Source organism: Mustela nigripes, chromosome 13 (genome assembly GCF_022355385.1).
Source record: "Mustela nigripes isolate SB6536 chromosome 13, MUSNIG.SB6536, whole genome shotgun sequence".
Lineage (NCBI taxonomy): Eukaryota > Metazoa > Chordata > Mammalia > Carnivora > Mustelidae > Mustela > Mustela nigripes.
Genome location: NC_081569.1, coordinates 9,500,490 through 9,516,611, shown reverse-complemented (window position 1 = coordinate 9,516,611; position 16,122 = coordinate 9,500,490). Strand labels below are relative to the sequence as shown.

Here is a 16,122-nt window from a genome sequence, read left to right as displayed (position 1 = left end):
CCTGTCAGTGATTTTTATTTTTATTTTATTTTTTTAAAAAGATTTTATTCATAAAAATACTTCTTTCATTCAGTCAGTCACTCGTTTGTTTTTATATTTATTTATTTATTAGAGAGTATGCCCTGAGAGGGAGGGAAGGAGTAGAGGGAGAGGGACGACAAGGAGACTTTGTGCTTTGTGTGGAGCCCGATGTGGGGTTCCATCCCACTACCCTGAGATCGTGTCCTGACTGACATCAAGAGTCGTACTCTCAGCCAGCAGAGCCACCCAGGCGGCCCTCCTATCGCTGATTTTTAAAAATACTCTGCTCATTGTGTGTTATAAAAACAAGAATGACTCCTCAGGGGATAACTCAGGCCAGGGATGTTTTATAAATAGGAATTCTCCTTTAAAAATAAAAATTTTCACTTAAGTTAATAAAACGATACTTTAAAAAGGCCTAAATAGATGGTTGCTGAAACTATTGAAGTTTCTTTGACTCTGTAGTATTTTCACTTAATTATGAAGTGTACTTATTCTTTTTTTGAAGTCTTTGTTGTTCAAAATTTTCCCTCTGATTTTGAGATGGATTTTTTAAAAAAGTCATTCCTCTTGTGCTTTACAAAGTCATTGTTCTCAAGATGTGAAAGACTCAGTATTGAAGAACCTCAACATTGAAGCAGTGTTCATCCTTAAGAGAGCCATTTTAACAACTTAAAAGCTCACCTGGACGTTTCCAGCGTCTGCTTCTAGTACCTCTTCCTCCTGCCACTTGGGAGTAATGTGGTAGTGCTTTTGTCATGTAATGTGTCCAGGAAGGTGGGCTGTGTGTCCCTGTGAAATAGTTCCTAACAGAGCAGCCACTCTAGGGTCTGGCCTTCGTCCACGTTAGGTCGTCCAGCTCGGCCAGGTCTGCATGTGTGTGAGAGCCCCCTCGTCTGTATTTATAGTCTTTGCAAGTGGTTTATCATCACTTTAGTCCATTGGGTTGCTTGCTTTTTGGACGATAGAGGTTGGGAAGGTTGAAGGAAGTAGAAGGGCTTGAATTTGGCAGTCTCTTACCGGATATCTATTTTAACCCTCACTGAAGTTAATTTACATAAAGCCCAGCTGTGCATGAATTTTTCTAAATTCAAAGTTTATTCTTATTACCGTAGGGATAAGAATGTCAGCACTTACTGAATTGATGGTCTTGCTCTCCTGTGCCTGGACCTCCTGGCAACTTACAGTTCCATTTCCTTTGGATAACAGGATACAGCTGGCGGCAAACTTCTCACCTGTAATAGCCATTTGGAGTTTTCCTCTCTATACAGATCTCTGCAAAGCAGCAGAAACCTTTTTTTGGGGAGGGGGCAGGAAACCACAAGGGTTTGTTAAGCAGCAAAAGAGAATTGAAATAACACGTGCATGTGTTCTTCCCAGAGGTACCGACCGTCACGTGAGAGCGTAGGTGTGTTGAGCTGCTCTGTGCCCTACCTTCTGCTCTGAGGTTTCCCAGTTAGATGATGCTGAATCCCGCCGCTCTGGTCCCTATTACCTCCCTGGCCAATTAAGCAAATTGATCCAGGCTGGATTTCTTCACACTTGGCAGGATCCGTACTACCTTTGATGAGCTACTACGTGAACCTTCTGGGACTTGACTGACGAGTTATTTTGGCTTTGATAGATTGGTTTTTGTTCTTAAAGCTGGAGCTGCAGATCTTTGCTATTGAATGGGGCAGGAAAGCTGCTGATCAGTTTTGGCCTGTGATGGTCCTATCGAGTATGTTAGTACTTAACTGCACGTGCAGCACTGCGCCAGATGCTGTGGCAGGAGTGCGAGTGGTGTGGCGGAAGACATCCACAGTGTCACAGACTGGAAGAAGCAAGTTCAGGAGAAAAGGCAAGCATGGAAATGAAAGAGAAGAACATGAAAGAAAAAAAGTGACTTCTTGCTGACTGCTTGGGTTAGGTTACCAACAGTAGTCCTGCTGTCCGAATCAGCAAGGGTAGGAGGACATTCTCATGAGCACAGTGTGAGGACTGGACCTAGCACGGTGCACGCCAGCAGTGTGGGCAGGGCAGGCTGGAGGGGGTGGGGCCAGAGTGCCAGTAGGGCCGCGTAGACCCGCCGCTCAGCACTCTCGGGCAGCATCGGTGGGAGTGCTAGGGGAGCCTGGCGGGCTTCTGAGAGTTCACCAGCAGTAAAGGGCTTATTTAGTAGAGCACCTCATCTGTCGGGGTCTGCATCTCCCTCCTGGATGCTCTCCGTTTAGAATTCGGGAGCAGCACAGCGATGGCGGTGGTCCATAGGACGTGGAAGTTGCACGCGATGTGAGGTCAGTGCGCACAGCTGGTCTGGTCATTCATACCGGGCAGTAGGGACAGGCACTTCCCGAGTGTTCTCCTGTAGCTTACTACCGTGTTAAACATTGCACACACATCTTTCATTCTCACTTTACACACTTCACAGATGAAAATAAAGCTTGGTAGTTAAGTAACTTGTCCACAATACTAGAGCTGGAAGTGCCAGAGTTACAACTCAAATCCCAGTCTGTCTGTCTCCTTCTCTGAATTATATTGCTATTTCTGTTTTTAGCCTTACGTTCTTCTACCAGGGGTTGTTAATGAATTCTTAAATACTAGCAGATTGTCTCCAATCTAGAGTCATCCATTCCTTTAGTATCTTCATCATTCATCAAAGTGGCTTACAGAGACTTAGTGTAAAATAAATTATATATATATATGTGTATATATATATATATTTTTTTCACCCTTTTGAGAGAGAGAGAGAGAACAGGGCGGGTGGGGAGAGGGAGAGGGAATCTTAAGCAGGCTCCATGCTGAGCCTGCTGCATGATGTGGGGCTTGATCTCATGATCCTGAGATCATGACCTGAGCTGAAATCAAGAGTCGGATGCTCAACTGACTGAGCCACCCAGGTGCCCCTGATTTTTTTTTTAAATAGAGGAAATGTAGTGAGCTTTGTGTCTATGGATACAGCCTCTGAGCTTAGGAGCCCCAGGATGAAGGACTGTACCTTTAAGCCCTGGAGGTTGGAAACTCTCCCTAACTAAGATGGGTTAAATGTGTTTCCAAAATTGGGATTTCATTTTATTTTTAAGCTTTTCTCTCTTTTTCTTGAGTCAAGACAGATCGTAGTGCCTCTAGAACTCCCTAAAGAAAAGTGATTAGTACCTCAGAAGAACCTTTCTAAAGGATTGCTTATTCCTGTGTAGGCAGAGAGTGAGCAGCAGAAAGAAAATAGTATTTTAGGAAGGTTGAGTCAGAGGTGCAGGTGGAGCCTGGAGAGATTTTCACAAGGTGATAAGGCCCCAGCACTCCGGTCTACAAGCCGAGGCAGGTAGACCGGCAGTGATTCCCACTTGGGGAAGAAGGCTGCTTCTGAGACCCCCTTCTAATTATAAAGTCCTGTGGCCAACAGGGTTTGGCTAGGGTTTGAGATGTGGACTCCAGGCCCCGCGGAACCTGACTGGGAAGCCAGCCATCGTGTGCTGCACCTCAGGGAAGCTGTGGTGGGAAGTTGGCCTTATTGCTTGCGGCCCACAGCATGGACTTGGTTGGTGTGAGTTTTTAGGCTGCGTGATTGCAGACTTCTTCCGTGCTACCTTTTGTGAATCTTGTGAACCTGCAGTTTTTGAAAGAAGAGAAATTTGAGCTGAACTTAAAAAAAAAAAAAAAAAAAAGGATAAGAAAAAGAACGTTAAGAAAGGGAAAAAACCAAACCAAAGACGTAGATTTGGTTGATGTCAATGCCATCGTAAGAGTGCCAGGTCCTCAGGGTAGAGCGGGGTCGTGGTGGTTTGTTTTCTTCTGTCTCTCCCTTCGTTGGCTTCGAAGACCAGGCATCTTTGAGGTGTGTGGATTTATTTGCACGAGTGCCCCTCTCGCGTCCTCTCTCCCTTCGTGCCTTGCTTGCACTTCTCATTCCGACGAGTGCGCAGCAACCCACTGTGCTCCCTTGGCCTGGTGCACCTAGCTTCTGCTTTGCACTTCTCCTGTGTCCTCCAGGTGAGACCTGCCTCACGGGTGACCTCCTCCAGTAAACGGTGTCGGGGCCTCCACTTATCAGCAAGTTTGTCCTTCTTTCCTGGCCCTTGTCCCATTTTTATGATTGTGCTTACAGTACTGTAATACCGTGATCTGTTTATATCTGTCTGTCCCTTACTAAATTGTATCGTTATTTATTTATCTCTGACGCTCAGCAGCTCTCTGTACATGGACTATTTGAGGGGCTCCGGAACACAGGGAGACTACCTACCACCATTGAGTATTTTTGTGCCGGGCAGATATTATAAACATATGTAGAAGAAAAGGAGACCCTCCCTAAGTATTGCGAAGTTGTGGTGTACTCTCCTTTGTGAGTCTCAGAGTAAACCCTTGCGTATCAGAAGTCAGAGATCTGGTTTTTTAATTAAATTTCTTTCATTATTGTTTTGGTGAGAGTTCTGATTTATTTATTATATGTTAATTACTTTATTTGTATGTGTGTTTTTGGCCTAAATTCAGCATCATTTTCCATATTGGATAATCCAGTTCTGATAAATAACAAATGCGTGAATTGTGGGTGTTGGTGTTTCGGTTGTTCGGGGGTTTCTGTTTTAATCGGGTGTGTCCTTTTGCCTTACTGTGAGATTACCCGCAGTGTTGGACTCCTCACTCTCCTACCTGCCTGTTGTGCATCCCCTTCTCCCTCTCATTCCCGTTGTGACCAGTGCTTTGTTTTTTTCTTGGTGATCTGTAGGAGTACTGTGTCAGGAGAGTGGGACACAGAAGCCTGGCCGTGCCACAAGAGAATCAGGCATGTGTCCTGGGTCTAAGCGCCATTGTTTCACAGAGTGTGGACCACGATTCAAAAGCAGAAACATCAGCAGGTCTGATCTCCTGATTTGGACTCACTGATGGTGGAAGGGGGTGTAGGCAGCGGGCAAGAATCTATAATAATTCTTTTAATAAAGCCTGCAACTGATGCTCGGGTTTCCTGAAGTTTGAGAATCCGTGTTTAAAGCTAATTATTAATTATTAAGTAATGCAGCTTTAAACAGAAGAAGACGATTAGGCTCCTGTAAGATTTCCTCAGCCCCTTATTCAGGAAACGCATTTGGTACCTGTAGTAGTTTATATATACATATTTTGTAGAACTTGGCATCTTTGTACCCTGCTTCTTTTCTGCTGTTCAGAATTCCCTGCTCCCACCCCCAGTGAGAGCACATGTTTCTAGCCACCAGCCCAGACTCCTTAGGAATGAAGGAAGGAGTCTTCGGATCCTGTTATTTTCCTTGAAGAGCAGGACACGGTTTCACAGGAATCCAGAGTATGCATTGTCATTTCCATGTTAACCCTCACCCCCAATTTTTGTGGGTTTCAGAGGATTTACTGTAGCCCAGCTTTAGCAGGGTCCCTTGGCCATGGAGATTGAGCTGAAGCACGCTCAGCAGCGCAGGTGCCCTGCAGGTACAAGTGCTGTGTTTACACTTGGCCGAGCCCCGGCAGCTGTCCTCTTCCCTTCACAGCTGGGGTTGGTTGCGAAGGTGGTTTGCACTTCTTTTCTTCTGAGTTTGGAAGCTTCCCTGTTGTGAATGACAAAAACCCTGTCCGTTGAAGTGATAGGTTTAGCAGACCTGGCCAGCTGGACCTTAGGAAATGGCTTGAGGTCAAGAAGCTAACAGATTTCGGAGAGTTTTAGGTCTCAGTGTCATCGGTGCAGTGTGGGGCTTGTGGTCCTCCCTCCCTCCCTTCAGGGGTGTTTCATTGAGCCTCGAGCACTTCTTAAAGGCTTCTTTAGTATGATATAGGGGTATGGCTAAAGAGTAGTAAGGCTGATTTGTATTTACATACATACGGGTACAGGCATTCTTATTTTAATTACTTTTCTTTTATCATTTCTAGGGAGCTTTAGTAAAGGTTGTCGATTTCTTCAGTTTGCACATTTTAGAAAAATGTCTTTTTATTTCCAGGTCACTTGTGGCGTGTTGAATGACAGGGGACTTAAAACAGATGTACTGTGTTGAATGTCTTCTTCCTGATTACAAAAGTAGTATCTGTTCATTGTCTGAATAGTTAGGAGAAAGAAACAGATAATTTAAGGATGAAAATTCCCTGTAATTCTCAGAAATATGTATACTTAGCATTTTGTTATTTGTTCTTCCAGATTCTTTTTTCTAGAGTTATTTTGTTGTATTTTAGAATTGTGATTTACCTACCGCCTGTTTCTGGACAAATGTATCTCTGGATACCCGATGTCTTCTATTTTGACTATTTACCCTTTTCCAAGTCCGTTTCTTGGTAGTCACCATGAGACCCGGAAACCGCAAGGAAGATTTGTGTCTGGCGGTGTGCTGAAGCCCTTCCTTGGAGGCCCTTTTAATTCTTCCACTGACTCTGTAGTGTAGACGGGAACTTTTTTTTTTTTTTTTTGACAGGAACTTTTACGCTCTTACTTCACTTAAAAAGACTGAGGGTAGACAGTCCGCTGACTTACTTGCTCAAGGTCATACAGTTCACTAGGGAACTTGGGATGCCCACCCATGAAATTTGATTGCTGGTCTAAAGGATATTGTATAGAATGCTAGGACTTTCCTGTGCTGAGAAGTCTTTTCTAACTGGAAATAACTTTGAGACCTACAGAGCTGTTGAATAGGGACACCCTGCTTCTTTGGCTTATTTAGAGGTATTTTGTTAGCTTTCGGTCAGGAGTTGGCACTCGAGCACAGTGGCTGAATCTAGTCCACTGCCTCCTTTTGTAAAAAGAGTTTTATTGGAACATGGACGTACCCACTCATTTACCCATTGCGCCGGAGAGCGTATGACCTGAAACCAACCAGACACCTGTATCCCTTCGTGCCTGAGCTTCCCTGTGATCCTTAGGAGCAACCGAGGTTCTGCACAATCCTTTGCAGGTAGCGTGACCTGCAGATGGATCCGGAACTCTTGCCGGAACCTGTGTCAGCACTGCACGTCCCAGACTGACCCGTGCTGATGACAGTGTGCACCCGGCACCCTGTGAGGGAGAAGCTAGCTGATGAGCGTTTGTTCTCAAGGGCAGGAAGAGGGCTTACCCCGGGTCTGCTTGTCTGTTTAGCAGCACCCTGCGAGCTGCCAGAGAATTGCAGAGAACTGGACTGACATCAGTGTGACCGTTGCTTTCGGGGTGCAGGGGTCCTGCTTTGACATAAAATGAATGTGTTACGTTTGTACAACAGTAAACTATTCCCTTTGTTTTCTTTCAGCATTTTGCAATAAAATGGGAAGTGTGAGAAAAATGAAAAGACTTAATTACTGAGCTTGTTTTTATTCCTCCCCCCACAGATTTATGACTCATCAGAATTCTAGCTGGCTACTGCTGAATGGCAGATTTGGTGAACATATTTGAAATCGCATCATTTAAGTGTTTGAATTTTGATATTTCCATTTCACCATCTTTCACATGAGGTGCGGCCTTTACGGTCCCATCGGGTCTGTCACGCGTTGTCCTTGTGATACATGAACTCACCCCATGTAAATGTGGACTTGGTCAAAGTCATTCGCCAGTTCCTGGGTAAGGAGGAAATTGTAGGGATTTTTCTGTTTTAAAATTTCTTGATGAAATCATTCAGGGACACAGTGCATTTCTTTCATTTTCCTTTTGGGAAGCCTTGATCACAAATCCATGGACAAAGCAGACTTTCAGTTGGGTCTTAGAGAATAAATTTGGTTTTCAAGTGTGTTTACTCTGACCCAAAGACTCCCTTCCTGCGGTATGCTTCTCCCTTAGAACCCAGTTCTCAAGTAAAGTGCGCTTACTTAAATGGGTGAAGTAATTTGTGCACTGCATTTAGCAAGTTTTCTGATGGCTTAGCATCAGAACTCTCGAGTTCTGTGTTTTGGGTCCGTTTTGGGAGTCTGGAACCCTTTCCACCTTCCTTATTCTCTTTGGTTTTGGGGAGTAAATGTCACCTCACAGAGGCCGTCCTTTAGTACCATATGTAAAACATTTCCTGTTTCCTCTTCTCTTCCATTTTTCTCCATGGAACTTATCACTGAAAACGGATTATTTTACTGTCTCGTTGAACTGTGTTGCTCCTACAGTAGGCTCTGCGAAGGCTGGGGATTTGTCTGTGTTCCTTCTGCACCTTCAGTGCCTCGGTGCCATGCCTGGCACATTGTAGATGCACAGCGATAGTTGAAGGAACAAGGTCAGGGGGAGGGAGTCTCTAGTGTTTGTAGAACAGGGGCTAGAGGTGGGACAAGTCAGTGTGTGGACTGAGGTTATTCAGTAGATGCTCTTCTGACATGCGGGGAAAGCACATGTTTGGACATCAGATGGGGTATGATTCTGGGCTCTCTTAAAGTAAGTAAATAACTTAGTCATTGAAAGACTCCATTTTCCCCCCAGTGAAATGGGGAAAATGATGTCTTTTTATGAGGATTAAAAAGAGTTTTGAATTTAAAGCTCTGTCAATATTAGTCCTGTCTTTGCTCACGTGTGTCCGCGATGAAGAAGCTTAAAGCGCTCTGAATTTACCCATCTGTTGCTTCCGGGGTCATCGCCCTGATGACTTCGGACAGATTTATTCTTTCAACAGCCCCTGTCACCGGCATAACCACTGGTCCCTTTGACCTCTGCGGGAGTACAGACACTTTGTCAGTCCTCTTCAGCCCTCATATCAGAACAACGTGTATGGGTTCTGGCTCTGATACCTGTTTAGACGAGTTCCTAACACTGAACAGTTGAGATGGCGTCAGCCTCGCTGAGAGCCGTGTGAGTTCCACTAGCTCTTTGTGCAGACACAGAGGGAGCCACTCGGGTCACTTGCTGCCTGTGCTCCTTGCAGAGATAGGTTTTTTGGCAGAAATCTCCCTAGATTTCTCCACTTGTTACAAATTACCGAAGTGTTCATTCCTGTTTCAGTACCCACAGATACTTTGTGAGAGGAACAACACTTCAACTTCAGGAGTTAGTTAAGGCGAATTGGTTTATAAAGTTATGGGCCCTTTTAGTCCTTTGTCTCGGGCCAGTTTGGACAAGACCGGGAAAGCTGATTAAAAGGCTAGTGAGCGCAGTGAGCTTAATTTTAAATTAAATGGATATTTAACGCATTGAGAAAAGTACTCAAGCGCTTTGGTCTTTCTTTTCCATCCATGCTTGCTGTTTGCATTTGATGGGCTGGAAATCTCTTCTTTTTCTATTTAAGAGTTCATTATTCCTATATTTCTCAAGCTTGGTTTTCACTGTGGATTTTTGCAGGTGATTTTAGCACCTAAGGGTACAAAATCATTAAATGAAGACAGGCAAGAAGAAAAGAGCACCAGGAGCCAGGAGGTGTCCTGCAGCGTGGAGAGTGGACAGAGAATGAACAGGCGTGCACGTGGACGTGGTCGGTCAGGGTGGCGGAGCTCTGAGGCTGTTGGCGAAACACGCTGAAAAGCGTGTGGCCTGCGAGTGGTTTGGAGATGACTGGGTTTAGGAGCCTGATTACAGTTTTGGTTTTTGGTTTTTTCCCCCTAAGTGTGTGTTAACTGCCTTTTGGGTGAGCCTTGACCTTGGACATACACATACACGGCCTGACCAAAGTGGCAGGTCTGGGAGGATTTCAGTATTGGGAGGATTCTGTTCCTCAGGTTACACATGGTTGCTAAGGCATTCGCTGCTCTTTATTCTAAATATTCAGGCATTGATATGCTGCTGTTTGTGCTGTTTGGATTTCAGTCCACCGTTACTGAGGTTTTTGTAATCTGGGAGAACACAAATGAACGTGATTTCATCTGTTTTTTTTCATGTGCGAATGACATTTCTGTACTGTTGTTTATATTACTGGTTAGTTACTGGGTGCCTTAATTCATTTGACTTACTAGTAAGAAACTTCCTTAGATCAAATTATAATCAAGTCCCTTGGATCTGCTTCTCTAACTCCTGTGAGGACAGATCAGCTTATACTCGAATTCAGGGTGTTTGGCAAAGGGCCTGCCATCCTGAAGTCCACAATTCTGAACCATGCTGTTTTAGCTTGGAGCTTCTGGTCACATCACCAAGTTAAACCTTTGAGAGCATGCTATTCTTGATATTCAGGAATCTGTTAGACAATCCTGTGAATCTTCTCTGACATTCTTCCCAAGATTTTTGTGAGAATTCATTTAGTGAAGATAACAGTCAGGAACCCGGCTTATTAATCTTGAGGAGGATAACAATGGTTAATCGGTGGACCCCAGCCGCCATATTCTCCCTTCTCGGAGGGCTGGTCCCCTTAGCTTCTCCCCCACCCCCCACCCCGTGAGGCTGGAGAAGGCTCCGGCCAAGCAGCACTTTGTGAATTTGGGGGATTATGTAAAAGTATAACTGAACATACACTGTTTTTGCTTTGGTAACTGAGTTTAATATCCTGTTGGTTGTTAAAAATTCTCTGAGGACAGTGGACCCTTTTGTGTGTGTATTTCAATCAGAAGGACTCTCCCCAGTTGAAAAGCTTGAACAGAAGGGCTGCGAGAAGTTTCGCAGTCCTTGACCTTCTGGCCTTCCCAAACATCTCAGGAAAGCCAGGCATTCAGTAATCTCGGACTTTTGATTGTGTTCATATAACCATACTCGACATCTAGCATTTGTGGCTTTTCTGTTTTTTGGCGATAGCTTTTAATTTTGTTCTTATTTATTTCTCCCTTTTCTGTTTCAGTGTCCTGGGTCATGAAACTTAATCCACAGCAAGCTCCATTATATGTGAGTAAATCGCGAGATTTCTTGTCATTTCGTACTCATCTATGCTTTTTACTTGTTATGAGAAAACTCAAAAATGGTCTCCTGTGATTATCACAGGAATTTTTAACATCTGCACTAGTACTGTACTTCAGAATTTGAGTTCGGGTAAATGCTAAATGAGTCCAGGTACCACTGGGCAGGTGAGGTACCACTGGGCAGGTGGTAGGAGGCCCCTCCAAACAGTGGCATGGCCCCGCCTGCAGAGTGATGCGGGGCTGGCTTCCGAATTTCACCGCCAGCACGTTTCTGGAAGTCCTGTGGCTATCTTCCTACTGGCGTTGCGTTACCCTGCGTTGTCGCTAGGTGGCACTCTGTCATTGGCGAGAGCGCTGTTTGCTCTAGGACTCTGGGTGGAAGCTGATTCATCATATGCCCCAAGCGAGGGACTGTCAGGTGAAGCGGATAAATCAATGAATCGGGGCTGGAAAAGGCAAAGTGTAGGTGACTTTTTTTTTTTTTTTTTTTTTTAAATTACTGTGAGCACGCGTTAGCTGTGAGGTTGTGAAAAGTGGTGAGGGGTGCCTTTAGGGGTGTGAATAGTTAGAGCTGCCAGAGGCCAGTGGATATGGGATGGGTATGGTCTGGAGAGAGTGAGGAAATGGGACAGGATGGGACAGGACCTTAAAGATGAAGAAGCATTTGGTCAAGACCTAAGGCAGATGGCAGAGGGATGCGGGGCAGTGAGCATGGTATTCAGCGTGTGGTGGGAGGGCGGGCAGTGGAAAGTCTGGCCCCACTGCACATTTGTGTTGAGGAGTAATGAGAGGTGAGTCTGAAAAGGTAACTGAAGGTCAGCGATGAAGGCAAAAGGTGTGCGGACCCCTAGGGAGCCTTTGATGGGGTTTATTTTAAAATCTCTGCATTTTACACATTTATTTATTTTAAACCATGCCACGTTCGTGACAGTCCTGTTACACCTTTCTAGCGTAGGACATTCTTGTGGTCATTCTTTTGCACAGGTGATTTTTATGTTAAATATAACCTATAAAGAAAAATATATGCATTCTTAAAAGGTATTTTATGTATTTATTTTCTTTCCAGACTACTTGGAGAACATTTATTCTGTACGACGGTGGGTTTGCTCATGATCTGAATGCCGTGAACTTTTAAAAACAGCTTCTTTTGAGATACAGTTCACACACCATAAAACTCACACATTTAAAGTCTACCATTGAGTGGGTTTTAGTATATTCCCAGTTGTATAATCATAACCATCATCTAACAAGATTTTCATCATCCCGAAAAGAAGAGCCATACCTTTTAGTAGTATGCACCATTCCCTGTCTTTTCTGAACCCCTGGCAGCCACTGGTCTTTCTGTCTTTATGGAGTTACGTATGGTGGAAATTTCATGTAAATGGAATCATACATCATGTGGCCTTTTGTGACTGGCTTCTTTCACATAGCAGAATGTATTTAATAGGTACATGTCTGAGCAAGTATCGGTACGTGTTCCTTTTTATTATTGGATAATACTCCGTTGTATGGCTGTGCCACATTGTATTTCTCCATTCAGCAGTTGACTGTTATGACTAATGCTGCTGTGAGGAGCAGTTTCTGGTACACTTACGTTTCCATTTTTCTCGGGTATGGATTTAAGAGCACAGTTGCTCGCTTACAGTGATGACTCTCTGTTTAACATTGTGAAGAGTCGCCGTGCTGGGTCCCCAGCATTATACGTCTGCAGTGTTATACGTCCTCACCGCCATGACTGAGGGTCACAGTTTCTCCACACTCTTGCCAGTGCTGGCTCTTATCTGACTTTTGGATTGTTGCCGTCCTAGTGGGTATGAAATGATAAGTCTAAGTGGTTTTGTCTTGCATTTCCCTAATGGCTAGTGATCGTGAGCATTTTAAGGTGCTTTTGGCCATTTATGTGTCTTTGAAGAAATATCTGTTCAGATGCCTTGCTTATTTTTAATTTTTTTTTTAATTGTTTAGCCTTAAGTGTTCTTTGTGTATCCTGGATTCAAGTTCCCTATCAGATGCATGGCTTTCTCCCATTATAAGGTTATCATACCATTTTATTGACTGTACTCTTTGAAGCACAAAAATTTTTCATTTTGATGTCAAGTTTTCCTTTACTGCTTATACTTCTGGTGTCATATCTACGAAGGCTTTGCCTAACTCAAGGTCACAAAAAATTAACCTCTATGATTTCCTCTAGGAGTTTATAATTTAAGCCCTTACACTGCTTAAGTGTATGGTTCCAGAGGACATTTTTTTGTATGCTGTAGGGGAGGGATCCAGCTTCATTTTTCACATGTGGACATCTATCTAGCTGTCCCACACCATATGTTGAAAAGACTGTTCTTTCCACTCTGAATTTTCTTGGGTGTACTTGTTGAAAATCTATCATAAATGTAAGGAATTACTTCTGGACTGTTAATTCTCTTCCTATCCTTTAGGTCATCTTAAAATTTTTTTTTTTTTTTAAGATTTTGTTTATTTATTTGACAAACAGAGATCACAAGTAGGCAGAGAGGCAGGCAGAGAGAGAGAGAGAGAGAGAGGGAAGCAGGCTTCCTGCGGAGCAGGGAGCCCAATGCGGGGCTCGATCCCAGGACCCTGAGATCATGACCCGAGCCGAAGGCAGCATCCCAAACCACTGAGCCACCCAGGCGCCCCTTAAAATTTTTTTTAAGAATGATTTGTAGTTTTCAGTGTACAAACCTTGTACTTTTGTGAAATTTATTTCTAAGTATTTTAATTCTTTTTGATGCTTTTGCAAATTATATTGTTTTCTTAATTTCATTTTCAGATTGTTCATTGCTAGTGTATAGAAATGTATTTGATTTTTGTATATTGATATTATAACCTACAGTCTCGCTGACCTTGTTTATTGGTTAATAATTTTTTAGTGCATCCTTTAGATTTTTCTGTATATAATCATGTACTCTGAAAATACAGATAGCTATCTTGCTTTTTATTCTGAATAATGCCTTTTATTTTTCTTGCCTGATTGTCCTGAGTAGAATTTCAGCATAGTGTTGAGTAGAATTGGTGAGAGCAGACATCCTGGCCTTGTTTCTGATCTTAAAGATAAAACATTCAGTCTTTCACCATTAAGATTAGGTATGATAATGTTAGCTGTGAGGTTTTCATTGATACCTTTATCAGGCTGAAAAAGTTCCCCTCTATTCCTAGTTTGAGTGTTTTTATCGTGAAAAAGCATCGGATATTGTCAGATTTGTGTGTGTGTGTCTGTGAGATGATCATGTGGGGATTTTTTCCTTTCCTTTCATTAGTGTAGTATATTAGATGGATTGGTTTTGAATGTTAAACCAACCTTGCATTTCTGGGGTAAATCCTGTTTTGTCACAGTGTATAGTCCTTCACATATGTCAGTGGATTTGGTTTGCTAGTTGAGAAATTTTGTGTCTGTACATAAAAGATAAGTCTGGGGAAGCCTGGGTGGCTCAGTCTGTTAAGCATCTGCCTTCAGCTCAGGTTATGATCCCAGTGTCCTGGAATTGAGCCCCACATCAGGCTCCCTGCTCAGCAGGGAGTCTGCTTCTCCCTCTACCTGCTGCTTCCCCTGCTTGTATGCTCTCTCTCTCTGTGTCAAATAAATAAGTTAAATCTTTAAAAAAAAAAAAAAAAAAGATTCAGGGGCACCTGGGTGGCTCAGTGAGTTAAATGTCTGCCCTCAGCTCAGGTTATGGTCTCAGGATTCTGGGATCAAGCCTGGCACCGGGCTCCCTGCTGGGTGGGGAGTCTGCTTCACCCTCTCCCTCTGCCCCTCTCCCCTACTCGTGTATGGGCGTTGTCTCAAATAAATAAAATCTTTTAAAAAAAAAAGATACAGTCTAGTTTCCTGCTGATGTCCTTGTCTGGCAGCATCAATGTTTCCCAAATGCGTCCATTACTTAATCCCCAGAACCTGTGACTATTTATTTTACTTGGCAAAAGGGACTTCACAAATTTGGTGAAGTTAAGGGTCCTGAGATGCAAGCTTCTCTTGAATTATCCAGGTAGCCCAGTGTAATCACAAGAGTCCTTAGAGAGAGGAGAATCATGCGTCAGAGAGATCAGTAGATGCTACAGTGCTGGATTTGAAGGAGGAGGAAAGGGCCAGAGCCACGGAGTGCAGCCTCTGGGAACTGGAAAACACAAGGGAATAGTTTTTCCTTAGAGCCTCCTCAGTGAACCCAGCCCTGCAGACATCTTAATTGTATTGTATTGCTTTTTTGTTTTTACAATTTTATGTATTCACTTGAGAGAGAGACCGAGTGAGTACAAGCAGAGGGAGAGGCAGGCAGAGGGGGAGGGAGAAGCAGACTCCATGCCTAATCCGAGACCTGGAGATGACGACCTGAGCTGAAGGCAGAGACACACAGGCATCTTGAGCCACTCAGGCACCTCTGGTGTCTTTATTTTAGCACAATGAAGGTTGGCTGAGACTTCTAACCTCCAGAACTATAAGATAAGAAGTTTGTGCTGTTTTAAGCCTCTTAGTTTGAGGTAATTTGTTGTAACTGCAGTAGGAAATGAATACACTTGAAGTTTGGAAAAATTAATTGGTGGTAGAGCGATCAGTTAGGATTTTTCCGATTTTTGACATCATGGAATGTGGCAACTCCAGAGTTCTTAAGGCTGTTGGCATTATGTGCTTGAGCCTCCAAACATGTCGAAGGACATCTTGGTGACTCATGGAGATGTGAGCATGGAACTGGGAATTCATTCTTTCACTTAGGTCCCTGCTTTGTTTCAAGTGCTGTTCTGGGTGCTGGATACTTTGCCGTGAATGAAAGACAAGGGGTCCTGCACTCAAGATCCTTGCTCAGATATAGTGAGGAGAAGACAGACAACTCAAAAAAAGGAAAAAAGGAAAAAAAAAAAGACACCTCATAAGCAGGAAAACACATCAGGAGGAAAAACTTCTTTTTAAAGCTTTATTTATTTATTTGACAGAGCACACACACAGTAGGGGGAATAGCAGAGGGAGAGGGAGAAGCAGGCTCTCTGCTGAGCAGGAGATGTGAGGCTCCATCCTAAGACCCTGGCATTATGATCTGAGCTGAAGGCAGATGCTTTAACGACTGAGCCACTCAGGCACCCCAGGAGGAAAAACTTTAAAAAATAAATAAAACAAGATGTGATAGTGCCCAAGTAGGGACTGTTTTAGGTTGCATGGTCAGGGAGGGGCTCAGAGGGGCTTGCCATTTAAGCTGAGACCTGGGGGCACCTGGGTGTCTCAGTTGGTTAAGCGTCTGGCTCTTGGTTTCCGCTCAGGTTATGATCTCAGGGTCATGGGATCAAGTCCCAGATTGGGCTCTGTGCTCAGCAGGGCGTATGCTGGAAGTTTTCCCTTTCCCTCAGCACTTCCCCTGCCCCCAAATAAAATAAAATAAAATAAATCTTTCAGCTGAGACCTGAATGACCGGAAGGAGCCAGCCATGCGAAGATGTTGGC

At 43.8% G+C, this 16,122-nt stretch overlaps 1 protein-coding gene across 7 annotated transcripts in view; it reads left to right on the top strand.

Annotated features, from left to right (window-relative positions):
* The window catches only part of AKAP13 (A-kinase anchoring protein 13), a 322,148-nt gene that overhangs the window by 71,702 nt on the left and 234,324 nt on the right, over positions 1–16,122 (top strand). For all 7 annotated transcript variants that reach the window (XM_059371621.1, XM_059371619.1, XM_059371618.1 and 4 more), the window contains exon 2: positions 10,626–10,669. In XM_059371621.1, coding sequence (XP_059227604.1) covers positions 10,637–10,669 — 33 coding nt within the window. In that variant the 5' untranslated portion in view covers positions 10,626–10,636. The remainder of the gene's footprint in view (positions 1–10,625; positions 10,670–16,122) is intronic.